We start from the raw sequence: 27,044 nt of genomic DNA on the forward strand, positions 1-27,044 counted from the left end.
ATGGATGTAAATTAAAAATACGTTCCGTTTTGAGATAGCTAGACCGTATGGTGGTTCAAAAATACATGTAAAAAAAAAGTTTCTTCTAGATAACGGACACCCTTCAGTATTTTTACACTCTGGAAGAATTTTAGCTTCTTATTTCAACTTAAAGAGGGTGATTAATCCCCTCCCCCAAGCTTCATAAGTATAGGGAGGGTTGGTTTAAAAAATACATTAAACTGAAAAAACAATGCTACATATTATAATATACACGAGAAATATGCATATACATTGAAATAAAGTAATTATTTACAAAAAAAAAAAAAAAAACTGGGGAAATGAAAATGTTTCTAAATTTGTGACATTTTCTCTGTTACAGCTAATGTTAAAATAAGGAGCCATTGAGCACCCTCTTAAAATTTGAGTAACAAACTAAAATTTTCACAGTATAACACTATTAGTAAGTCTTAAAAATAGGGGGTGTCCTGGACTCTAACTGAAAAAACGTTTTTTTTTGGACCACCCTACTCTCCCCACACACTGCTGAGGAATGCTGAAATGTCCCATTTTCTAAATTGACAGAATGGAACACTCGGAATGTTTCAATGGATAGTTGTTGGGTGGAATTATTTAAGCATTTTAATATCAGTTCATACAAACTTTTTCTGTGAAAACAACTGATGTTTTCCCTATGGAAATGGACTCATAAAATGGTTTTATCGCTTAAAATGTCAACTTGCACAATTGCCTGTTGCAGTCCCTGAAGCATCGTTGATTGTAAGAGTGCATTGTAGGAAATTTTACTGAAAATGTCATTCTTATTTAAAATTAGTACCAAATATTCTTGAATGAACTTGCAAACTAAAAAGTATAATAATACATTAATTCTTTTACTTTAAGAGTTCATTTCTGCTCTAAAATAATTACAAACTAAAAAATTTACTGCTTTGTAATTTTGTTTACTTATTTATTTATTTATTTTTTTAAACACATGTTGCCTAAAATTATTAAATTTACTGTTTTGAGGGGAAAAACAAATAGTCACCTTAGGTAAAAGGCACTAAGTTACAAAAACAAAGTTAGCCAGAAGGTGAATTCAAAAGTTTTTCTTTTTGTGATGATTTGTACTTTACTGAATTGTCATCTGTGGGCTCAAAAAAATGAAAATTTGTTTGACAAAATCTTTACCTCCCAGGTACAAAATTACCTATATATTTTTTAATTTATTCATTTATTTATTTATTTATTTTTTCTTTCAATGCAAGTAAGCATAAATCTGCAAGAGATATTAGTCAAAAAATCATCACAACATTTTTGTAATGGTTATTTTACAGGGTAATTTTGGCGATGTGTACAGAGCTCAACTTGAAAATTACAGAGAAGTGGCTGTAAAAACTTGTCATGTTAATTTGCCTGATGCTCAGAAACGAAACTTTTTGCAAGAAGGTAGAATTCTGATGGATTATAATCACCCGAACATTGTTAAGTTTATTGGAATCTGTGTACAAAAACATCCTATCATGATAGTAATGGAGCTTGTCCCAGGTATTTAAAAATTCTGTTATATTTTTCTGATTTTATAGTTGTTTTTAAGTCTAAAATTATAATTATTTTTGTTGATTTTTTTTATCAATTGTAGAAGTATGGAAGTGTGATATTAATTTCTAAAAAGCCATTTTTTGAAACTCAGCGTTTTCCATTTGTTATGATTTATGTACTTTTTAATATTTCTTATTACTTATAAGTAATGATAGTAAAGTAAAGTGTAAGGCCCAAATTGAAGTGAACTTGACTGTAGATTTACATTTTTACGTTTCATTGTTTAAAGTGTGTTTTTGTTGCATAGTAAAACATCAATTTCAAGTTCTGAACTAGTAACAAGAACTAAACAATTTTTAAATTGATGTGTTAAACTTTGTATTAAAATTTGGAAAAATTCATCAAAGCATTGTTTTTAAAATACAGGGTGTCCGAAAAGTCCTTGGCACATTTACAAAAATCACAGAAAAACAATAAATTGTCATATGAATATGCAGTTTGCACTATAATACTTTACAAGTTTAAGAGTTTTTTTTATGACATCATAAAAAATGTAATAATAAATATTTAGTTATAAATATTCAATAATGAATACTACTGCAGTTTAGATATTTTTTCATATTTCTTTATTTTTGCTCTTCATACATTGCTAGAGCACTTTCAATGACCTCAAAAATAGCTTACTAACAGTAACTTCAGAATTACTGAATGCTTAACTATGTACAGCAATGTCAACCTTTTTTTGTGTAAAATACATTTTATTATTACATTTTTTTTTTTGATGTCATAAAAAAAAAAAAAAACTCTCAAACTTGTAAAGTATTATGGGCCAAACTGCATATTCATACGACAATTTATTGCTTTTCTATGATTTTTTAAAATATGAAAAGGATTTTTCGGACACCCTGTATAATAAATATTGTATAATTTTGAACAATTACTGGAAGAAAATGTTGTAGATCACATTTCTTTGTCTATAATACTTAAGAGCTGTGTTGATTTTCCATTTAAAAGTTAACATTTGCTTAAGGTCATTTTTAAAGAAATTCTTTCATGTATTGCTTTATTTTTAAACACTTCAGATTTTCTTTTTCTGCAAGCCTCATATTAAGGGAGGTAAAGATTTTGTAAAAAGTTTTGTGACATTTTGGAGTTGTTTGTACTGTTGAAATTTTTTTCAAAGGGGGAAAAAAAAGAAAAAAAAAGAAAATTAATTTTTTTTAAAGGCTTTGAAAATTTAATTAATTTTGGAAAAATTATTATTAATAGCATTTGTTAGTATTTTTGGCATTGCTATTATGATTAAGTAAATTAAGTTCGTTTTTACTCTTAATTTGTGCATTCATATTAAATTTGATTTTGTTCAAAAGTGGAAAGCATTTGTAAAGTGATCTTTTCTTTATTTTCCATGTTTAAAAACTACTTGTGACAATATAACCTTTCTAATATCGTTGCATTTATGTAGGTGGATCACTTTTAAATTTTCTTCAAAAGCACAATGAAAGTTTAACACTGAATCAGTTACTTTCGTTCTGCATTGATGCAGCTGCTGGCATGGAATACTTAGAGAGCAAAAATTGCATTCATAGGTATGAAGATAACTAAATGAACTTATTGAGATTTTTTAATTACTTCCTATACTTGATATCTATTTCTTCTTCTCAATAGGGATTTAGCAGCTCGAAATTGTTTAGTCGATGTAAATAATATTGTAAAAATATCAGACTTTGGAATGTCCAGGAAAACTATTGAATATGTTGTGACTGATGGAATGAAACAAATACCCATTAAATGGACGGCTCCTGAGGCTTTAAATTATGGTAATGCAAATACTCATATTTGAAAAATCATTTAAATTGACAAAGCTCATATTTCCAATTTCTTTTTTTTTTCTTTTTTCAGGCATTTATACTACTCTTTGTGATGTTTGGAGTTATGGAATTCTTATGTGGGAAATATTTTCTCTTGGAAGTGTACCATACCTCGGTTTATCAAATAACAAGGCAACTGAAATGGTCGAAAATGGTAAATCTAACGTTTGTGCTTCAAAAATGTTTTATTAAATTATTAAAATATTTTCTTTGGTTTTAGCTTATTAGCATGATAAACTGAATATATAAATGCAGTAATCTTTATTAACTAAGTTAGAAATGTAATTTTCAAACTTTATTATGAATTTCTCTGAATTTCTACATTTTGTTTCAATGAAGTAGACCCTTGTTTGTCCTCATATCTGAATAATTCAGGGAAAATTTAGAGTCATTTTTCAATAATATGTTTGTCTGTATTACCTTAAACTATAATAGCAAAAAAAAAAAAAAAAAGATCTTAAAATACCCCAAACATTTGCTTTTTATTTTGGATCTATTCATGATGAGCAAACTGAATGACTGCTTTGTTTAGACGGCACACATGTTTGGAACAAAAGACAGTGGAGCAGATTTCTCATTAAAAACGTGAACACCAACCTACTTTAATAATTTTTAATGTTTTGTGAAAAATTCTGCACGTTATTTTTTTTTTTTTTTTTGAGCAATCACGATTGCTTATTGTTCTCACTTGACTGTTTTTGGCATCCTATCATTTTATTTTCCCACCGAAACCCTCCGCACCATCACCATCGACCGGCTCCTCACGATGCTGCTCCTATAGCGAAAGCTGTCTCAAGGTTGCATCCATATTGTACACACACCCGCATACATACACAACTACACACACACACACCCAAACACATACACACACAAACACATACACACAACTACCCACACATTCATGCCTGCACACAGACATAAACACGTATGCCTACACACATATACGCATACCCCCCACACACATTCATACACACAACTACCCACACACTTATGCCAGCACACAGACACAAACACACATGCCTACACACACATACACATACCCCCTACACACAAACACACATACCCCCACACACAAACACAAACGCCTACATACACACACTCTTAATTGCGAAAAACATAATTTGAATTCAAGATGTCAAAATTCAAATTAATCATATTTTTTTTTTTTTTTGTAATTAGCACCAATGAATCTTCTTGTTTAAGTGCAGTAAACCCTCGTGTTTTGCATGTTTATTTTACACAGATTTGGTTGTATATGGTTTAAGATTTGAGGTCTTTGTTTTGTGCGTATGAGTTTTGATTTTATGCAGATGCAACATTGCAAACACAGAAAATTTTCCTCCTTCAGAATCCAAACTTCTGAGATTTGTTGACAGCATTCAATGAACTCTATTTTGGCCTGCTAATAAGCAAGCTTGGATCACTGAAAGCTTTTTTTTTTAATTTATTCATTTATTTTTATTGCTTCCAGAACTCTAGAAGAGCTTTTAGAAGTGAGGTAAGAGAACAACCGACGTCAATGACACAATCGAAAAATTCACATTGAAAGTTTTCAGACATTTTTTGACAATAGCAAATTATCTTTCTAATTTATTAGTGAGGGAAGGTCCCATTATGAAAGTGACGTTAGAAATCAATAATGTGTTAATGCCTTATAAAGATTTACAGTGAAAAATGATAAATGACTGCCAACAGATAATCATAACCAACTATTTTTATAAACATTAAATTTACTCATGTTTTCTTTATTATGCGTGTCAAAATAATTACATATTCAGTTTATTATGTATTTATCTATCATGAGACTGAAGAGTGTTTTTCAATCTCTGTAAACGAACCTCTATTTTTACACTAATATCAGGTCTTAATTTCATAATTTTGATTTACGCAGCATTTTCATAGAACGCAACACCATGTAAAACAAGGGTCTGCAGTGTTTGTGTTGATTATTAGAACCCATACTACGCAGATTATCTAGATTTTCGATGATCTGTATTGATTTTGATCCCAGTTAGCCTGGATAAACAAAGATGTACTGTGCTTGCAAAATTGAACTCTGAAATATGGATCCAACTTTTATTTACATTTAAAATTGGATGAATTTTTACAGGATATCGTTTACAGCCACCTGACAACACGCCCCCTGAAATATACGAAATTATGCGAAAGTGCTGGGAATACGACCCTCAAAAGCGACCTCATTTCGGCGAAATACATTCCTCCCTGAACATATTTGCTGGCTCAACTTTGATGGAAGATACAGTGGAGTTATAAACGAAGCCCACCTTCTTTTGAATTCGACTGCAAGTGACTTCTTTACTGAAAACTTTTTTGAGCTTTGAGCTGGAGAGTGGTTACAAATGTCTTGGGGAAAAAAATCATGAGCTGATGGATTAGTCATTAATGTCATGAATCATATCTGGTCATGAATATTATTATTTGAAGTAAATCACATGTTATACATTTTCTTATCCATCACTAAACCAATTTAAGCTAATTAAGTCATCAAAATATTATAAATTGATGATTTTTTTTTAAGTTTTTAGTTTTGTGGACTAAAAAATCTTTACATTTTTGTAAATAAGCCTTTATATTAATTTAGTGCAGCATTATTTTTAAAAGATTTTACGTCTTTTTAGTAATCTACTTATTTTGAATGTAAATCAATGGAGTTGGTTTTTTTCCCTTTGAATTATTTTTTTTTCTGTTAAAAACTGATAATGAATAATGCTAAACATATTCCTTTCTTCTTCATATGGTCGGAAGTTTCTTTGAACAAAAACAGTGCTATAAAAGTCAGACTCCATTCGGAAATTTTTGATTCATGTTGATATAGCATATACATCGAAACAGCATCACTTTCTGCAGCTTTCTACCAGTTAATATGATGTGTAATGCAGCTTTAAGGTCGCAGTATGCAGGGGTGCCCATCACCCCCCCCCCCAAAAAAAACAGACCCTCCTTCAAATCAGGAATCCCCCTCCAAAAAAATGAAAGAAAAGCCCCTTAATTCCCCCCCTCTGGCAGGCGCCCCTGCAGCATGAACAACAACATAATAAATGAAATAACTTATTTCCTTAAAGCAATATAATGTATTTGATCTTAAACTTAAGACTTTCTTTTTCTTTTTTTTTTCTATTTAAAATATTTTTTAAACTTATAAGTCTTTTTTTTTTTTTGTACCAAGATTCAGTTGTTAATTTTTAAATGTTGCTTAATTTGAATACAATTCTAGTCAAAGATAATATATTCTAAGAAATAATTCAATAATAATTGTAACTGTAGTTTTATATTGTTGATATGTTTCCCCCCACAATTTTATCATTAGTTATTGACGTTGGTAAATAGTTGTTTTTTATTTGGGCATATTGTTTATTATATGAATGTATATTTGTTACTTTTTGCCTTAATTATTTATAAATGTTAATATACAAATTATTTATCGTGAAAAATATTAAAAAAATTTATTGATGTAAAGGAAGTTACATTGGCATTTCTAAAACTAATTTTTTATGAGTACAAATAATAATATGTTGTTATGTTACTCACCAAAACATGTTACATTAATGGATTTTAAGGAAAAAAGATTATGGACTGACAAAACTCTATGTATTGTCAATTCTTTTAGATTATTGTTTATTACAATGTCATTCATTACTTGCCAGTTTTGTAAAGTTTTGGAAATCTGCTGCATATTAATCTTTACAGTTTTTTTTTTTGCTTGAATAATTCAAAAAAATTAAGAAATATATTTTAAAAAGTTTTTATCTTTTATTTTTTTACTTTGCCTTTTGTATTGTGTAAAGGAGAGAATCTTCTTGAAATATGATGGAATGCTAATGAATGGAATTGAAATCCATTACAAAATGGTTCATGTAACGTAATTGAATTTGATTTTTGAACTATCTTTCTTTGAAATCTGTTCAAAATTTTATGTACATATACATATATCCTCTACTTGAAAGCTTGAAGCCTTATAACTCGCAGGTTTTAGCTGCTCTCTGGGGATTTCAAGTTATCGAGAGTTGACTGTGTATATATATATGTTTGTGTGCAGAGCTGGTCGTGTAAATTATTGAATGAAGTATTTTAGTCAAGAATTTTTAAACAATTCGACCATGAATAGGCATTGTATATTGTTTATTTTTTATTGTTGTTGTTAATATTTTTTAAATCTTTAAATTTTATGTCAAAATTTCCTTTATAACCCTATTATTGTATCCAGTGATTTTGATGACTTTTTAATCTGCATTATAGTATTATTGTTTGTTTTAAATTATTTTAGAATCTATTTAAAAAAAAAATAATAATAATTTTTCTTTTAATCAATTTTTATTGCATTTATAAAATGTTTTAACCTAAAGGTTTCATTAATCTAGAACTCTTATTAAATAAGTTATATTGAGTAGTGTTAGGAAGGAAACTATTGTTTTAATAAATGAACATGCATTCATAGAAATGTTTAATCCAAATTTCTGACAGCAATGTGACTTTTTCCATTGAGAGGAAACAGGAAGAAATGTCTCGCCTCACACAAACGTATTTCAAAATAAATAATAGTATTCTCTTTTTGAAAAGACTTATTAAAGCTAAGATTATGAACAAAAGTTAAAAACAAACGAGAGAATTGTTTATTGAACTTGAGTAATTCATGAAAATATTTTCATAGTTTCCTCTTGAAAGGACCATATTTTTTGGTACTGAAATTATCATTCCCTTTTTTAAAAAAAATCTTGAATATGACTTTCAATTCATGTTTTGTTATTCAGTTTGTGCAGAAAATGCTGTACCTTGTTGTTATTTGCAATCTTCCTATGCCCCAGTTTCCTGTTTTTGAGGGTAGCTTATTATCTGTGGTTATCTTATTGTCATTGCAAAAAATAAAAAGATCAGTTACTTTCTAGAAATCTAAAATGACTTGATGTTAAACATTTTGAATGTTTCAAATCTAGTTTGAGTTTTCACTTGTAGTTTCAATAATTTTCTTCACTTTCGATGTCTTCCATTTTACAACCACCTTCCATTATGTATACTACCTGCCACAACATCGAACATTTGTCGGAAGCTGTATGCCCATATTGCTGCTACATTGTTAATGGGTCACATTACCTTTACAACGTTTTTTTTTTTATTTATTTATTTACCTTAGCATGCATACTTATTCAGCTATCAATAATTTGTTTTCAAAGATTAAAAATATTGCCATTTTTTATTCAAAAAAAAGGAACTTTTCAATTTTTTAAAATCTCCAAGTTTTTTTTTTTTTTTGGTTTTTGCTCTTATTACAAAAATGTTTTTTGCTAAACAATCACATTAATCATCTCTAAAAATCTGTGCATTCATTTGCTTATATATTTATTGGAAAAGTTTCTGTGATTAATTATGTAAGATACTCTAGAAATTTTTAAAAAATTTTTGTTTTTAAAGGTATAGCATGCTTTTAACATTTTAGTAATTTACAAAATGCTTATTCAATGCACAATTTTGTTAAATACATTATTCTGACTGCAAAAGGTATTACTTTAAAGCTGTATCTTAGCTAGAAAAAAAAATCCTTAGGAATCCCAATAACATGAGAACACAAAAAAGATCATTGAGAAAAAGCAATTCAAAGTTTTTCTTTTGCATAAGAACGTATAGTGAGCATGATCTGAAACCATATCTAACTTTTTAAATAGTTGAACTAAAGGGATGAAACGTTTTCACTGTGTTTGGAAAAAATTTTAGTTTTGAAAAAAGCTAAAAAAAAAATTTACTTTATATATTACTAAATTTACCATGTTTGGTTGATTTTAATGTAATGTAACCCCTTAAGGCCAATGAATGCATTCTATTTAACATTTTCTTTTTAATTATTAGTTATACTATCATTAGCTTGGTTTAGAAAGTTATGCTATCATTAGCTTGATCAAAAGTATTTTGCTTTTGCATGCATGTTTGTTGTACAGTAGAAATTTTCTAATTTTGTTATGAATTTTTGAGCTTATGTTTATTTCTATTGATGACTACAAAAATCAATTGTTTGATCACTTTGAAATTAAAAAAGAGTGATCAAATCTTTGTTCTGTAATGAAGTATGTGATATGAAAGGTTCTCTTTAAATTTGCTAATTTGAAATTCTAACCACAAATTTTCTATCGCCAAAACATGAACATAATTGAGTTTATTGAGTCATTTTAAATTTTTATTGTGGTAAAAAATTTCGAGTAAAAATAATTTTCCATTTGTATTGCTGCTTAAATTAAGCCTAGACTTATTTTTGCATAAAAGTACCAAAAGGTATAAAACATTTTCAGACAATTGTTTGAATGTCGTTGGCAAATATAGATTTTGGCTGATTTTTACATTTTTAGAGAACTAATGTTTTAAATGTTATCAATTGCTCTAGCAGAAGATACATATTCGTGGATTTACTAGTTACATGGCTATAAAAAATGTAAATGAATCTTTTCTCATTAGGGTTTTTTTTCTGGTAATTGAAATTTTGGAGCATAAGTAATTTTTTGGACACGTTTGTTCATGTGTTAACAAATGCAAACTTTGACAGCTGGATTTTGTTAGAGACATTTGTATGTAAAAATAGTATGTGAATGATGACTTAAGATTTATGTGTGCCTCAGTTCCTGTCTGTTAGAGTTTCCCTGAATATTATCCAGGATTATATATATATATATATATATATATATATATATATATATATATATATATATATATATATATATATATATATATATATATATATATATATATGTATGTATTTCAAATCATCCTTTTTTTTTTCTTCTTTTTTTCTTTTTGGAAAAATCATTTTTTAAGTGTCGAGTTACAAATCTAGTAAATTTTCAAGATCTACTATTTATTTAAAAAAGTAGACAAGTATATGTAATTAATGTTTTTTGCTATGTATGAGAGCATTGGATGTTATTTCTCTCTTTAATGTACTTAGGATATTGCATTTGCAATTCAGATTTACTTTACAGGTGAAGAGAGGGTACTGTCATGCACAAAATTTTGCATAATATAGAACAGACATGTTCATTCAAGATTACAAGAAGCCCCATTTTCAGTCAAAATGCTTTGATCTTGACAAGCAAGCAACAGTATTACTAAAAGTGCTTGTCCCTCTCAAATCTCTCAACTTTCTTTCATCTTGAAAAACCAGTTCCGAAATAACATACAAGGATTGGAACTTGAATAGTAGCTACTATTTAATTACATCTAATGCAAAAAAGATACACACCACCAAGTTTCACAGTCCTTTAATGTAGTCGGCAGCATTGTGTACAACTCGTTTCCAATGGGGAAGACATAGGACAGTTGTCGCAGTGCCTGTTCTTATAATAGTTGGAATGGAGCACTCTGTTGCCGCAAGAATCTCTGGAACGGTTCTAAAACAAATTCTAAGAAGTGGTTCCTTCACATCTCAAGAATTAAATCAAAGTCACAAAGACATAAGTCCTTGCAACTTGGACTTATTCCCATCAGAGGTGGGGATTGGGGATTATAAGTGTGGGGGCAAGAAATTTTTGGAAGCTGAAGACTTTACTTTTGGCTATCTTTGGGTGCTTTAAGGAGTAGAGGCTTCGGAAACTTTTCCCCAAAAAAATTTCGAAGCTGAAGTATCAAAAGAAATGTTTCTTGTGATGTAAAGGTAACTTCCCAAAAGTAATCCTGCAACTGGTATCTTGAAAAAGCAAATTTAGGACACCTTTAGCAAATTTAAGGTAAGGCCTTCTGGGGTTCTCTCCCGAAAATTTTGCAGAGTTGAATCGCTTTAAAAATGCAATTTCAGAATATCTGAATGTCTTAGTGAGAAAAGAATGAGTTCAGAAGTTCTCCCCGGTAATTTTTTTGGAACTGATAAAGTCCTAAAACATCAATTTTAGACTTCCTTCGGTGACTTCAAAGCTGTTAAGTAAAAAGTTTCTTAGCTGGAGGGTTAAAAATGCATTTTACATATTTTTACTGATAATAGGAAGAAGCGGGTTCACTTCCTAGAAAAAATTCCGAAGTTAGAATCTTATACTAACACAAATTTAGGCCCTCTTTGAAGATATAAGAAGGCGGGAGCATGTTTATGGGTTCTCCTTTGGAAATTTTTCAAAACCGAAGTCTAAAAAATGCAGTTTTAAGCTATCGTTGGGTGATCTCCCCTGAACTTTTTCAAAATAAAATCTTTAAAATTTTCAGGTGATCTTTAATGATGAAAAAGGTGAGGGGGCGGTTGCCCCCCCCCCTAATCGCCGCCACTGATTCTCATCATTGGAAAAAAGTTGTACACAATGCTAGTGACTATATTAAAGGGCTGTGAAACTTGGTGGCAAGTATCTTTTTTGTATTAGATGTAAATAATAATAAATAATTGCCACTATATTAAAATTTCAAACCTTATAATCTGCACATGATTTCCTATTATGAGCAAAACACTACAATCGTTTTAATAGTGCTTGATGATTTTTTTACTCTTTAAATTTGTAAAAATAGAAAATATTGTTTATGTTGCTGCCATGTTTGCTTTTCTTGCTTCAAATTTGCCTACTAAAATTTTTACTGTTTACAACGGCTTTGTTTTTTATTTGGTGGATTATTTTGATGGAGCTTTTCTTATTATTTAATAACTAGTTTTTTTTTTATTTGACATATTATTTAAATTTTTTTTTTTAATTCTCATTTTATTCTTAAATGGCTTAATTTCATTGTCTGACGGATTATTTTTTTATTTTAACGGAACATTTAGCCTTGTTTAATAATGTGTGTTGTTTAAGCATCCAATTAAAAGACAAAATAATATATAGTATGGTCAAACAAGTAGTTTCTATGTAGTTTTGTCCAATCATGGTGGCAAGAAATAAATTTAACATTAATTGCTAAGATTAAAAATGCATCGTGTATGGTTTATGACGTGAAAGTACCAGTCTACAATGTATTTTGCAATTTTGTGCATCATAAGGGTGTTCCTTCACCTTTACTATCCGCACAATGGTGAACTTTTAATACTCAGATTCAACTTGTTTTAAAGCATCATTGCTACAAAAACCTATTTCTAGTCAGATATATTTTTATAGAAATTTGATAGTCACTGCATCTCAAAAAGAATTTTATGTAAAAATGCAAATTTTTCAAACTATTTATTGGATTTAAAAAATACTTTTGAAAAAAAAAAATCTTTAAAAATATATAGTGAAAAGTTATTGTAGGAGCCTTAATGACCATAGTTATAGATCTACAATATCTCTCATGTTTTCTCATGACTACATATGTATGTACATGTGCCAAAATGTTTGCCATGGAAACATGATCTTATGATGCCTTAAAATTATACGGTATTTGTCTACAAACAAATATCTTACTTAATCAGTTCAACTCTTATTACATAAATACCTAATGTACAAGTACATGTTTCAGATCATGTATACATTAACTAACATACATCCTATATATTTCTGTCTTGTATGTTGAATGTATGTTGTATGTCATAGTTGACTTTTTTTTTCAAACAGTATAATGTTTTTTGTGTGACATTCTTTTTCTCATATTAAAATAGATTTTTTTTTACCAAGAAAGTTACAAATTCCTATATTGAATTAGGTTTTAACATAGTTTTAGTAGTAAACAGTTTTTAAAAACTCCTTATTTTTTGATTTTTTTTAAAATTTTATTTTAATGAATCTAATTTAAAGTTTAATTTTATCATCAAAGATAACTTTAGTATGCTTTTGAAAGTCGTAAGATATCATTAATAATTATTCTTTTTCTGGAATTTTATGAAATATATTTTCTCTGTTATTTTTTTTTTCCTTTATGTAAAATAAGCTATTAATCGAAACTTTTAGGATAATTAAAGTTTTCTGTAATTTATTTTATCGTTGGTATTAGGAATAAACTTATAAAGGTAGGAAGCATTTAACTGTAGGATTAGGGGTTTTTTTATAAGTAAATAAACTGGTCTGTAATATTTGAGACATTTTTTTATGTCAAGTTGTGAAAAGTTACTGTTAAGTCAATCATACAGTTTTGGAATTACAATGTGTTTAATGTGTAAATTTTGAAGGAAAAAAAAACGCTACAACTGTATCTTTTTGAGGTCATTTAAGACTTTCTTAAGATTGAAAATATTTATAAAGTTTACATAAAAATTTATTTTAATGTTCTTTTTTCAAATCTATAATAGACCTTAATGCTTCATTTTCTTATTAATAGAACAGAATGCTTTTCCTTATTGTTTCAATACTTCTGGAAATTTAGGTATGTGTATTTTGCATCTGAATTTTTATTTACTATTTTTGTAATAACTCTATTTTAGGAAACTCTGTTTCTGTGCACTGGAAATAAGAGTTTCCTGAGAAATATAATCACATTTCTGCATTTATTCATTTTTTAATTTTACTCTAAAGTCATTTATTAAAGTTTGCTTTATACTGCTTAAATTAGATGAGTTCTTTTATCTAGTAAACTAGAAATTGCATCATTTGGAAAAGTGTAGAGATGTGTGAATGTTCTAATATTATTCAAATAAATCTTCAACAAAATATTTGTTTATTTTCAAGGTTTGTCAAGTATTCATATAGGGTCCATTATGAAAGTAATGAGCATTTACTGGCAAAATATATTCATTGATTGTAATTTGTACAAATGTTCAATATTCTTCAAAATACATTCCTCCGGCATCAATACACTTGCAGAGACGTGTTTGCCACGCCTGAAAGGCACCCTGAAACTCTTCCAAGGGAATGCCTCTCAGGAACGTTGTAACATGGTGTTGGATGTTTTCCACGGTTTTCCAATGTTTTCCTTTTATCTCTCTCTTGAGTCGTGGAAACAAAAAGAAGTCACATGGAGCTAAGTCGGGACTGTAGGGGGTGGGGGATTACCGGTTTGTTGCTCCGGGCCAAGAAGTTGGTAATGATGAAAGCTGTGTGGCTGTGCCACTTCCCAGACTGTGATCTTGAAATGCAATGGTCCTTGAAGGCTTCTTGCAGCATCTGGAATGTTTCAGTTGCATTGTTTCCTAACCTCATGCAAAACTTTATAGCGTCTCATTGTTCAAGCGAACGCTGCATCGCGTTATGTTACAGAAGTCAAAAACACACTTCAAGCGGAGGCATGCGTCTCCGCTCACACTGCTCGAACTCAACTGACAACCAGATGCATTTAAAGGGCATATCCCCCACCACATTTTTCAGCCGGTTTTACCGTGCTGCCATTTATCGTCGCGTCACGATAACATTATGCTCATTACTTTCATAATGGACCCTGTACGACAAATCAACAGCAGCACATTTACACATTTTTGGGGCCCTCTTTGACTAGATTAAAAAAAATTCTATGTGCAATTTTGATCCCTTTTGAGGCTCCTATACGGAAGGGATCTCTCACAATTGGGACATGGTAAATCCACCACTCAAAATGAAGGTTTGTTTATGTTAACAAACCTGCAAAGTATGTCTTGTATTTTCAAAATAAAGAGAGGTTCATCTTATACTTTTTTTATATTTACTTTACAAACACAAGAAAGTAAACAAAGATTTGTCTTGCATGCATAAATGTATTCTGAAGAATACTTGTGCCTTTTTTATCAATAGCAATTGAAAATAATTTCCCCAGAATAAAATTATTATCATTCCATTTTAAAATTTATTGATGAATGAACCATATAAATTGCCCTAATGTCAGGTATGCAATGTTTATCTTAAGAATTTTTTTTAATTTTTGAAGTTACTTATGTATCGAAGATCTCCATTCCAGAAGTGTGATTTTCGAAATAATATTTTTAATGTTGTTTTGAAACATATCCTTAAAATTGGAATTTTATATCCTGTATGTTAGAAAATTGTGTAAAAAGTAAAGATTGCTGTTTGCATCTACAGAGAATATTAATCATGCTGCTACTCCAGGCTTAATGTTGATTGGATAAAAGCTAGCCATATAGGAAGCATAAATTAAAGGAAGGGAATTGTTAAAAATTGCCATCTGTATTATTGGTTTTCTACTAGGCTAAGCACAAAAGGCATATCTGCAATTTTCATCAAAATTGAGTTACGGTAACCAGGTGGTACTTTGTCACATATTTCACCTAAATACAATGTTTTATAGTCATTTCTGTACCTCAGAGCAAGACTAACACGAGTCCAAAGATTGTGATTTTTCGTTTATTAGTGCATTGTATGTAAAATCCTGTTCAGCATTGAGCCATATGAACATAATTATATTTTTTAAAAATCTTTTGTAATTATTAATCAGTGTTAAAAGAGCGTGCGTCTTATTCTTTGCATGCGCCAGACAAACGTTTTCCTTCTCTCCTGTAAAACAGCGATTATGTGACTTAGTCTGGCTCTGAGGTACAGATTTGTCAATGGGAAATATTATTTTAAGAAATCTGAAAAAGTTGCATCCAAATCAAATACATGGAGTCGCAAAACTTTAAAGGTCAGTTTATCATTTTGAATTTGGTTGCAGATAATACTTTTGCGCTTAGGACGGCAGACGTAGCCAACTTAGAGTGCATAACTTCTGCTCTAAAATTAATTTAAAATTTTGTCTTGTGTTTTTTTTTCTTATTGGATTAAAAAAAATTTGTGAAAATATTATAAGGAATTTATTAGAAAGCAACTCTGAAACTGTGACATTTCTCTGTTGACGCACACAGAACATCTTTTACTTTGGTCACTGAAATATTATTAAAGATGTATATCAACTTTATTTTTGTTCTCCTGAGCACTTAAATATTTTATTTATTTTTTAACTTATCACATTATATACAAAACATTCCTTACTGTAAATGTTATTCATGCTTTGATTTCTTCTTGGTAACATCATTCCTCAAACGAATTGAATGTGTTTATTCTTATACAAATATAAAAGCAATAGATTTCAATCTGTGCAGAAATTTTCCTGGTGTATTTTATTGTTCATGTTTTTTGAAGTTCTTTCATTTCTTATACAGTGGTGGAAAAAATACAATGCAACGTAAAATGTGTAAAAAAAGGGAAGGGGGCATATATTTATTTATTTATTTAATCTGTTTTTGACAGTTTAAATGTTTTGCATTCTAGGGTTATTTGCTAGGGAAAAAATACATTAAAAGTAGTAATACATTGTCTCCGTAATCTTTAATTTGCCAAAAGTGTCCAGAAACAGCAACACTTGTAAAGTAATTTCGTAAAACTGAACTTGGCTTTAACTTGCCATAATTAACTTCTCTGTGTCCATTCTTGAAACATACCCTGTGAATTTCAGTGCATTGCGGTTACCTGTGTTCCTTCTGCAAAGCTAGGTATTTATTATTTTTCTCCAGTTTGATTATAGATTTGCTAACCTATGCATAACACATCATGCAGTATTTTACATGATTATGCCATTGTGCAGAGTAGTCTTGGATGTGTATTACTTGAATTACTAAATTTTTTCCATCCCAGAAAGCTATAAAATAAGATATCTTGAATCTATTCAGGCCTGTCATTTAGAGAGGTCAGCAGTGAGGTTTTTAATTTGGAGGAAGCCCATGTAACCAAAGTTGACTCCCCTCCCCCACTTTTCTTTTTTGTAATTTCATATTTATTTATTTATTTATTTATTTATTTATTTATTTTGAGCGGGGAGGGGGGAGAGAAGAGCAACTGAGCCCTGATCTTCTTATTTTTTTCGAGATGAGGCAAGGACTTCACTCTGTCATCCAGTGGCGCAACCAGAAAATAAGTTTTAGAGTGCACTCTTAAAAAAATTCTCGCTTCTGGTTGGTGGGGGGTCAGAGCAGGTATGGGGGTTTCCCCCAGAAATTTTTTGGAATTGTAGACCTAAAAACATAGTTTTGGACGGTCTACGGATGCTACAGAGATGAAAAATTCAGAAGACCTTTTGCGGAAACTTTTAGAAACTAAGATCTTAAAAACGCTATTATAGACTATATTGTTGACGTTAGGGTAATGAAAGGAATGGGACTTTTTGAAGTTGCCCCGATCAATTGTTTAGAGAAAAAAATCGATCACACCTCCGCCCAATATTTCGAAATTGAAGTTCTAAAAACGCAGTTTCAAGCTAACTTCGATGATGTTACGGGCAGGGCAGTACTGGGGCTCTCCCAAAAAATTATTTGGAAATTGCGGTTCTGGCGCTCTCCCAAAAACTATTTTGAAATTAGAGTCCCAAAAAACGAAGTTTCAAAGAGGTATTCAGTGATACTAGGTGGAGTGATTTAAACGCTCTATACCTTAAATTTTTTGAAAATTGTAGTTTTTTCATTTCTAGATATCATACTGGAGCAGTTGGGCCCTCGTCCAAAATTTTTTTGTATTTGAAGTTTTAAAAACGCGACTGTGTGATTGTGGACCATATTTGGTAACGTTAGGGACTAGGCCATTTTTTCAAATTAAAGCTCCACAAAGACAATCTCAAACAATTTTCGATGCTTTTAGAAGGCAAAATGTTTGGTAACTGTCCCCTGGAAATTGTTCGACATAGAAGCCCTGTTAACGAGGTTTGAGAAGCTCTTAAATGATTTTGGTGGGAGAGGGGGCTTGCAAATTCTAGCTTTTTTTATTTTTAGATCTACCAGGGAAAAAAAGGGGGGCCGGGATAAGAGAAATAGGAGGTGTTGAACGTAATTACCTGATCTATAGTCATATAAATTTTTTCTTTTAAGGTTCTTCTCAAAAGCAATTTAGATTTTTCCCACTATTGGGCAATATTTGAAAAGAAAAAATTCGAGAATTCTCCCCTGATAGGTAAAACGCAATTTCAGGTTATCTTTAGAGACGTTTTGGGGTAAAAAGCGGTTAGGGATCTTCCTCCGAAATTTTTAAAATTTGAAATCTTAAAGGCACAATATCAAACTATTTCTGGTAGTAACCTAAGAGAAAGGATATTGGTTTGGGGACCCTCCTCCAGAAATGTTTTGAAATTGATGTCCGAAAAACGCCTAAATAAATGCGTTTTTAGAACATCAATCTTCGTTATTACTCCAACCGAACAACTAAAACTTATATTCAGTAAATTACTGCCCATTAGCCAGGGCAAAAGCAAGAGGTTTTCCATCTCCAGCTCAGTCACTTTCCTATGCCGGGCTGATGAGTGCTAATAAGCACGAAACTGCAGTCCTCGGCTGGAAATGACTGAGCTGGTGGTGTATTTAACTAAAACTTAGTTTAAATTTCTTGTAGGGGACAAAAGTTAAGGTAAGAAAGAGAGGGGGACTTAATTTGCTAAGCAATCAACTGCATTTGTTAAAAAATTTTGATTTAAAGATTTCTTTTTGAAAGAATTGAGATTTCCCCCTCAACATTATTTGCCTTTTTTTTTGTTAAAATAACTTTCTTTTCTCAAGACACGCTCTTTTCTTTAGTAAGAAGTATGGATCCCCTCACCCCTTTTGAACACCATTGCCTGGTGCCCTCTAACGCAGGGTTCCAAACTTTAACAATTCACGGCACCGTTTGGAGAATTAGAATTTTCTCATGACATCCCAATCTAGTTTTATATATATAATACATATTATAGTTACCATTGAAACTTCGCAGCACCCCACACCTGTTCCTGCAACATCCACTTTGGAAATTCCTGATCCTATTATTATTATCATTATTTATTTATTCTTTCTTTCTTTTTTTTTTTTTCTCTTTTTTTTTTTTCTAAGCAGCAAGAAAAGTTTGGAAATTATTTTTGAGCAAACACCAAACACTAACTACCTTTTTTAAAAAAATTTCCCAGACTTTTTTTTCTTTTCTTTCTTTTTTGGGAGGGGCCTTAGCCCCCCTTTTTTCGCCCTTGGAGGTCAGGAAGGGGCAGTCACCTCCCCCCCCCCTGACTTTGAGAAATTAATGTTGTTGCATATAAGTAGACATGGTTTTGATATTTTTGATAGAATTTGCATTGAGTTTTTACTCTTTAACCCCCCCCCCCCCTCCATACACACTGAAAAAACTCAAAATGACAAGCCTGATTCTCTTGCTACTATTTAAAACAATTTGAAGTTGTTTATAAAAAAAATCATTATGAGTTTGAAAGCAAAATTTTGTTTGAAATAGAATTCAATTAATATATTCTGCGGTAGGCAGGTAAAGTGCAGTAATTGCTTTTTTTTCTTTTTGCATTTTTGTCATCTAATGTACGTAAACTTTACTGTGCAAAGTTGCCTATTTGGTTTCCTTAGGAAAAAAAATTGCGATAAATACTTCCAATTAAAAATTTCCCTATTGTTAGTATTGAGTCAAAAACGTGTTTCTTCAAATATCTCCTCAAAACTCATTTCTGCAGATACTGCCGTTTACCTGCTCAGCCAGTATTGTTCATGAATTTGGCAAAAACCAATTGTTTTTCAAAAGTTTTCGTTCCTTTTTTTTTTAATCTTCTCGTTAATCGATTTTCATTGTCCACCTACTCACATACCTGCATGTTATTATTTTTTTACATTGAATAGAAATAATAGTGATGATGCAAAAAAATTTCTACCACTCTATGAGACATATTTTACTTCTAAAAACAGCTTTTCAATGTTTTCTGTGATATAAAAGTTTGTTTCTTCTTGTGATATACACATTATCCAATTTTATGTTTGATTTCAGTATTATAAATGTTATAAAGAATACCACAAAGTCATTTACTTTGTTCATTTTTATGTAAGCAAAAATGAAGTTCTATAAATAATTTGTTTTGCATTCCGAAAATACTTTGACAGAAATAAAAATGCGTTTTTTAATACAAAGCAGTTATTTTACTTATTTAACAATGCAGTACGTTTTTTTATTGAAATCTCATATAATTTATTAGTTTGTATAATGTATATTTATAAATACATAGATTGTATCTCACTACAAACAGCTATTTGATTTGTTATGAAAAGGCAATCTAAGGCAAGGATTTCCATGTGTTTCATTTGCATGAGTTTGAAAACAGAAAGACAAAATAGCCTTATTTTCATGAACTCAAAAAGGAAATAAAATGAAAAAAAAAGAGATTCAATCCATGTGAAATCGAGTTCATTTTTTCTTTTTTATTTTAAGTGTCAAAGATTTAATATTTATTCATGTGATCTATATATATAAAAATGAATGTTTGTCTGTATGTCATCCATGAACTCAAAAACTACCCGGCAGATTTGGCTGAAACTTTCACCGTTTGTTATTTTTGGTACTGGGAATGTTTATAGACCAGTTCGAAAAAAATCCGATCGATAGTTCCTTTTTTATTCCAATTTAAGTCACAATCCATTGGATAAATACGAATAAAAATATCGGCTGCAGAAATTAATTCGCGTGAAAGATCTCATTGATAAGAAGTTAGCTGTTGCCATTTTTCTTGAGTTTGAACAAAAAAATTCTTTCTTTATTGTTTTATGGCTTTTCATGCAACGGGGGGATTTAAAACTTTTTCTATTTGATATTTTTAGCGATTGATTGCTCTTGCAAACTGCGTGGTTACAAAATTTGAGTATAGTCACGGCTTCACTTGATACCTGGTCCGATTATTATGAAAATTGCTATATATATGTATTTTTCCACAGAGAAGGTGCATAATATGCTCATTGAAGCCACTCGCCACCAGGTGGCACTGCAGAATAGCAACTTCTGCCCCGTTCAACCGATTGTCATGAAAATCAGTATAATGATGTATTTTTTTTGTTGGCGTAGAAACGCGCGTCGGGTACAGCTAGTTGTTCAAATAAAATACTATTTATGTACTGTTCAACCAAGCGCCGAACTAGCAAAAAGTTATGAATGATCAGGATATTGGTTTAAATAATTTTTTAACTAGTCAATATTTTCATTGGTCTAAAAATATTTAATAAATGCATGCTTGCTCACTGGCCTGCATCTACATACCACAAGACCCCACAGTGTGGGGGGGACACTCTACTGAGGGGCCCATGAAGGGTTAAAAATTAAAAAAAAAACTATTCTCAAATTTCAAAAGTTGAAAATATTTTCAACATTATCATAAAAATCAGGATTTAAAAGCCCCAAATAAATGCTCACAACCTTTAAAAAATAAGAACAATAAATAAATAAAAACGTTCAAACAAATGAACTCATAATTTAGGTTGAAATATTGAAGCAGTTAAAAACAAACATTATTCACTCATTTAGAAAAATAGTTATTTGGAGGAGGAGGGGAGGGCAATTCAGTGACCGGTTAGGGACCTTGATTTTTTGTAGGAGGCCGAAATTTATAGATCCGGATTAGTTATGGATCTTTATGCAGGGGTGCACACCAGGGAGGGGGGGGGGGCGGTTGAGGGATGTTTTTCACTTGGGGGGGGGGGCTCTTGCTTTTGTGAGGGTCTTTGCGATATTCAGGGGGTGCGCCCTTGCTCTTAGGGGGTCACCCCTGCCTTATACTTCCCCCTCTCCAAAAGTACTCTTTTTCTTAAGTTTTGTAGTTCAGACTGAGGAAAATTACTTCTGTGTTATATATATCAATTGCATTTCATTGTTTAACTTGGCTTCAAACAGCTTTTCAACTCCATACCTTTTAAAAGCTAAATTTAACTGATTGAGAAGGGACTAACTACAAAATACTTTAAAAACTGCAAAATACATTACAAAAAATATTAATATCACATCAAGTTTATGTGCAGTGACTGCAATGGGTTGTACTTTCACCCCAGGCCAGGCTTTTAAAAATAAATTAAAGTAATTTTAAAAAGTTACATTCAATTTAGTACTTTTTAAATATTATTTTTAAAAATTACAAAATTGCATTTTATTTTAAGCAAAGAACAAATTACAAAGTGCTTAAACTACTAAGTACCAGTGCTGGGTTTAGGGGGGAGCAAGCCAGTGTCTTGCCCAAAGCGGCAACTTCTGGAGGACAGGAAATTCACCATATTTCTGTAGATTTTTTAAAGTTCAATTTGAAGGACGATAGGTAGGAACAGATTCAAGACCTGCCGCGGCTCAGAAAACTTGTAGATCCTACCATGCAAAGTGCATACCTAATTAAAAATAATAATAATAATAACTAACTTAGTAGGAAAGAGATACAACTTAATTTTAAAAAGTAATATAAATTAAAACTTTTTTTAATATTATAGTTCGTAATTATTTTATTATTGTATTTTGTTTCATTATTTTTTAAGCAATTATTCGTTTTAAATAAGTGAAAATTAAATTCATTTCAAGCAAAGAACAAATAACTCTACAAAAATGCTGTGATCAGAGAAATAAATCCTATTAATTAAAAAAATCTAAACAAAGAAGAAAAGAGATCTCAGAATTCGATCTAAAAGAAATAATTCAGTAAATAAATTAATGAATAAAATGAAAAAAATAAATAAATAAATAAATAAATGTGTGGAAAACAAATTAAAAAGTGATCTACCTGCGCGTGCATTCGTGCTTCTGTTTCTATCGGCGTCTTTGGTCTTCTTTAACCTTGTATTGCATCGTTTTTATTTAAATACAAAATACTATAACAAAATTTGTATCGCATAAGTTTTTTTCCTTTTAATCACGAGACAAAATCGTTTTCGAGAGGAAGCAGGGAGGATACCACGAATTCAGGGGTGCACACCTGAATTCGTGGAATAATGAGCAAAAAAAATTTGTGTGAAAAACAAATTAAAAAGTGATCTACCTGCGCGTGCATTCGTGTTTCTGTTTCTACCAGCGTTTTGGTCTTTTTAACCTTGTATTGCATCGTTTTTATTTAAATACAAAATACTATAACAAAATTTGTATCACATAAGTTTTTTTCCTTTTAATCACGAGACAAAATCGTTTTCGAGAGGAAGCAGGGAGGATACCACGAATTCAGGGGTGCACACCTGAATTCGTGGAATAATGAGCAAAAAAAATTTGTGTGAAAAACAAATTAAAAAGTGATCTACCTGCGCGTGCATTCGTGTTTCTGTTTCTATCGGCGTCTTTGGTCTTCTTTAACCTTGTATTGCATCGTTTTTATTTAAATACAAAATACTATGACAAAATTTGTATCACATAAGTTTTTTTTTTTTTTCTTTTAATCACGAGACAAAATCGTTTTCGAGAGGAAGCAGGGAGGATACCACGAATTCAGGGGTGCACACCTGAATTCGTGGAATAATGAACAAAAAAAAATTTTGTGTGAAAAACAAATTAAAAAGTGATCTACCTGCGCGTGCATTCGTGCTTCTGTTTCTATCGGCGTCTTTGGTCTTCTTTAACCTTGTATTACATCGTTTTTATTTAAATACAAAATACTATAACAAAATTTGTATCACATTAGTTTTTTTTCCTTTAAATCACGAGACAAAATCGTTTTCGAGAGGAAGCGGGGAGGATACCACGAATTCAGGGGTGCCCACCTGGGGTTGGTCATGGCGCACATTGCAATGATTCCCCCAGGTGGTGGGTCATTGCAGGCCATTGAAATTTTTAGGGGGGTGTTTTGAAGGGTATTTTTCTCTTTTTTTTTTGGGAGGGGGTCTTGCTTTTGGAGGGGTCTTCGCGATATTTAGGGGGCGCATTTGCTCTTGGGGGTTGGGCACCCCTGACGAATATATGACTTTTTAACATTTGAGCATTTTGGTATCTTAAACAATTTGTGACTCGCAACAGTTATCATGCCTTGAAAAAAATAGCTCTATCTCCGACATTTTGTTACTGGAAAAACCCATCGTAACTCTTTTTAAAGCTTTTGCCAAATGATCATGTTAGCAATGGTGAGTAAAGCTAATTTTAGCAGCTGTTTTCGGAACTAAATTTACGCTGATAAACACTTGCTTCTAAAAAACTTTCCCGGATGTTTATTGGTAAAAAAAACAAAACAAAAGAACGACAAAGAGGGGGATTTTTTTTTTTTTAATTCTTCTGATGAATCTGAATCTCGTCACTTTTTTCATCTTCACCAAGTTTTTATGAGTAATTGCGACCAGTTTTACCTAAAAAATGAGGGTTTACGTTCACCACCCAAAAGAAAAGAGCAGTTATATAACGAATTTTTAACAGAGAAAATTGATAACCAAAACTTCTGATGCACCAAAATATGTGGGGTCTAAAGAGGAGGCAAGAGGGCCGTCTCTGAAGCTGTTTTTTTTTTTTTTAAATTTAAAAAGAATTTATAAACAACTTTTCTCAAATGAGCTCTAAAAAATTTGAAATATGGTCTCGAAAAACGGGAGGAATGCCAACGAAGACTCCCCTCTTCCAATCGGAAGTTCTATTTCAATTCTTATTACATGAGACTTAGTCGAGTCCCGACTTACGCGAGGGATGCGTTCCAAGACTCCTTGCGTAAGTCGAAATTTCGCGTTGTGGAAAAATATGTGTATACAAATTTTTTAGAAGCATACCAAATTCTTTTGGACACTTATGAACACTCTCAATCTGCTTTAAAGCATTCCTCAACTATACGCTACAGTTTCTTACATAAAAACCTGAACTTTTACTGTATTAGAAAAATAAAAAACTGTTTTATTCAAGATGAAATATTAAGATGTACAAAATGAATGATCAACGGAAGGGAAAGACATAAAATAAAACAACACGGTATGCACAGTATGTAGCAATAATAAAATGGTGCAGTATACAGTAACATATTTATTAGTACGCATGGAAGATTCACTCATATTTATTGTCGCGCTACCGTCGACGTTTTGTAGTTATTCAAGCATCTCGAGAATGTTAACTCTCCCCCCCCCCTTCTTTTTAAATCGGAAACTTTCTCTTTCTTCTCATTTTTACAAAGTTTAGATGAAGGCATAGGCGGCTCGTGCGGGGGGGCAGGGGGGGCGACCGCCCCTCCACTTTTAAAAGTGGAGGGACCTTGCCCCCTCACTTTTCAAAGATCAAAATTAACGATCGACGAAAAGTGACTTTTTTCATTTTTTTTACTTTAGGAAAGCGAAAAACTACATTTGAATAATTTCAGATAAACCAGCTAAACGACCGATATACCATCCTTCTTAGCTTCCTATCCTCTACTTTTGCATTCACAGTTTTAAAATACTTCTATAATTCCAAAAACAATCACGTGAATTAACTTTAACTCGGCGGTTCTCAACTTGTGCAATGCTTTCCTCGAGGGGAGGGGGAAGGGACGTTATTGTGCCACTTGTTGAAAAGCGTCAAATGTGTTCGGATTACAAAGTTTTTTTTTTTTTCTTTTTGTATGACTTTTCTGTGTAGAAAATGATGCGTACGACAGAGAGAGATTCCAAATGAACAGAGCAAAATAAGATAACGTAGTAAAACGAAGTTTTTCATTTTTAGTACCAAGTATTTGACAATTTCTCCAGCCCTTTTAGCTAATGCAATTCAGGTTAGAAAATTTATCAAACTGCACAGATACACGGATTAATCGGAAACCAGCGACATTTTTCTGATTATTTGTAATCGGCAGATTTTACCCATTAATTGGTTGAAATATCATTTTTTATTTTAAATTAATTAAAGCAAGAAATTATGCTGAATGAGTTTAAAAAACAATTAATACATGTATTTTTCCTTAAATAAGAAGATTTGTAGCAATAAATAAATTCATAAAAATAAAAATATACAGAATTTAAAACAAGTTTCTTAGTTTATTTTTTAAAAAATAGTTTACTGAAATATTTTGCATTAAAGAAAATGTGACTGTGATTAGTTTTCCCCCTCTCCGTCCCCCAAGCGATTGATGGAAAACTACCATACAATCTCTCTCCTTTTTTTTCAGTTATTACATTCAAAGTTTGTACATACAATTACAACGTACATTTAACAATTTTCCAATTTAGTACCTTTTTATTCAACCAAAACTTTGTATTATTAAAAAATTTTTGACTTCATAAAATTTAGTAAATATGCTTTAAGTTTTTTCACAAAAATTAACGGTAAAGACATTTTAATTTATTATATTGATCTGTACATATGTGCATGGAAGGTTGCACACGTCTCTTGTGTTAGTACTTTTCGTCCTATCTAACCTACGGTGTAGATCTTTTTAAGATTGCTTTATAATTTTTACAATAATTAAACGTTCGTTGTTAAATGGCTACTAATAATAAAAGAAATCAATTCTAAATTTAAAATACCTGCCAATCATGGACTACTAAACAAATATTTGAATTTTCTTGTCCAATTAACAGAATGAAATTTTATGAACAATGATAAGAAACATTGCGCACAGTTTGAGTAAAATTTCGAAATATTATTTGCAAAAAAATATGAAAATAATAAAAAATAAACTATTACTCACATGAATGAACTAATAATAACCAATTTTGAAAAGTTGAAATTTCAAAAATAAATAAATGAATATGTGGTGATTGAGTTACTGTACATTTTAATAAATCAACTGTTGTCTATTACCCATAAATCCACAAAAGGTCAGTTTGCATATATCGGTGCCTCCCCACTAAGGAACTTTGTCTAAAATATGACAAATAATACATTTTTTAATAAATTAGTTCCTATTTCCATATTACCTATAATCTAAAATTTTAATTGATTTTTGACATTAATATTACACCTTTATTTCATACTTATTGTGTTTTGTGTCAAGATAGTCCATTGGAAAAAAAACGGGCAGGTCCACCAAGCATCTTTGAAATTCTTATTTGGTCTGAAGTTCCTATCTTCATAAAAACAGGTGAAACGTTCGGAAATTTTTTTTAGTCTGGAGTTTGATGTGCCAATGGCGCCACACATTCACTCCTTTCTCATACGGCAATAGCGGTGCTAGCTTTTTACGAGGCTCTGTGCA

The 27,044-nt window shown here is 30.9% G+C and overlaps 1 protein-coding gene across 1 annotated transcript in view; it reads left to right on the forward strand.

Moving 5' to 3' along the window:
- Positions 1-6,372, forward strand: part of LOC129234032 (tyrosine-protein kinase Fer-like) — a 32,317-nt gene extending 25,945 nt beyond the window's left edge. Inside the window, exons 13-17 of the mRNA XM_054867938.1 lie at positions 1,317-1,527; positions 2,987-3,110; positions 3,190-3,341; positions 3,424-3,546; positions 5,503-6,372. Coding sequence (XP_054723913.1) covers positions 1,317-1,527; positions 2,987-3,110; positions 3,190-3,341; positions 3,424-3,546; positions 5,503-5,666 — 774 coding nt within the window. The 3' untranslated portion in view covers positions 5,667-6,372. The remainder of the gene's footprint in view (positions 1-1,316; positions 1,528-2,986; positions 3,111-3,189; positions 3,342-3,423; positions 3,547-5,502) is intronic.
- Positions 6,373-27,044: the final 20,672 nt, after the last annotated feature.

The sequence above is a fragment of the Uloborus diversus genome, unplaced genomic scaffold (genome assembly GCF_026930045.1).
Source record: "Uloborus diversus isolate 005 unplaced genomic scaffold, Udiv.v.3.1 scaffold_936, whole genome shotgun sequence".
In the NCBI taxonomy this organism is placed as follows: Eukaryota; Metazoa; Arthropoda; class Arachnida; order Araneae; family Uloboridae; genus Uloborus; species Uloborus diversus.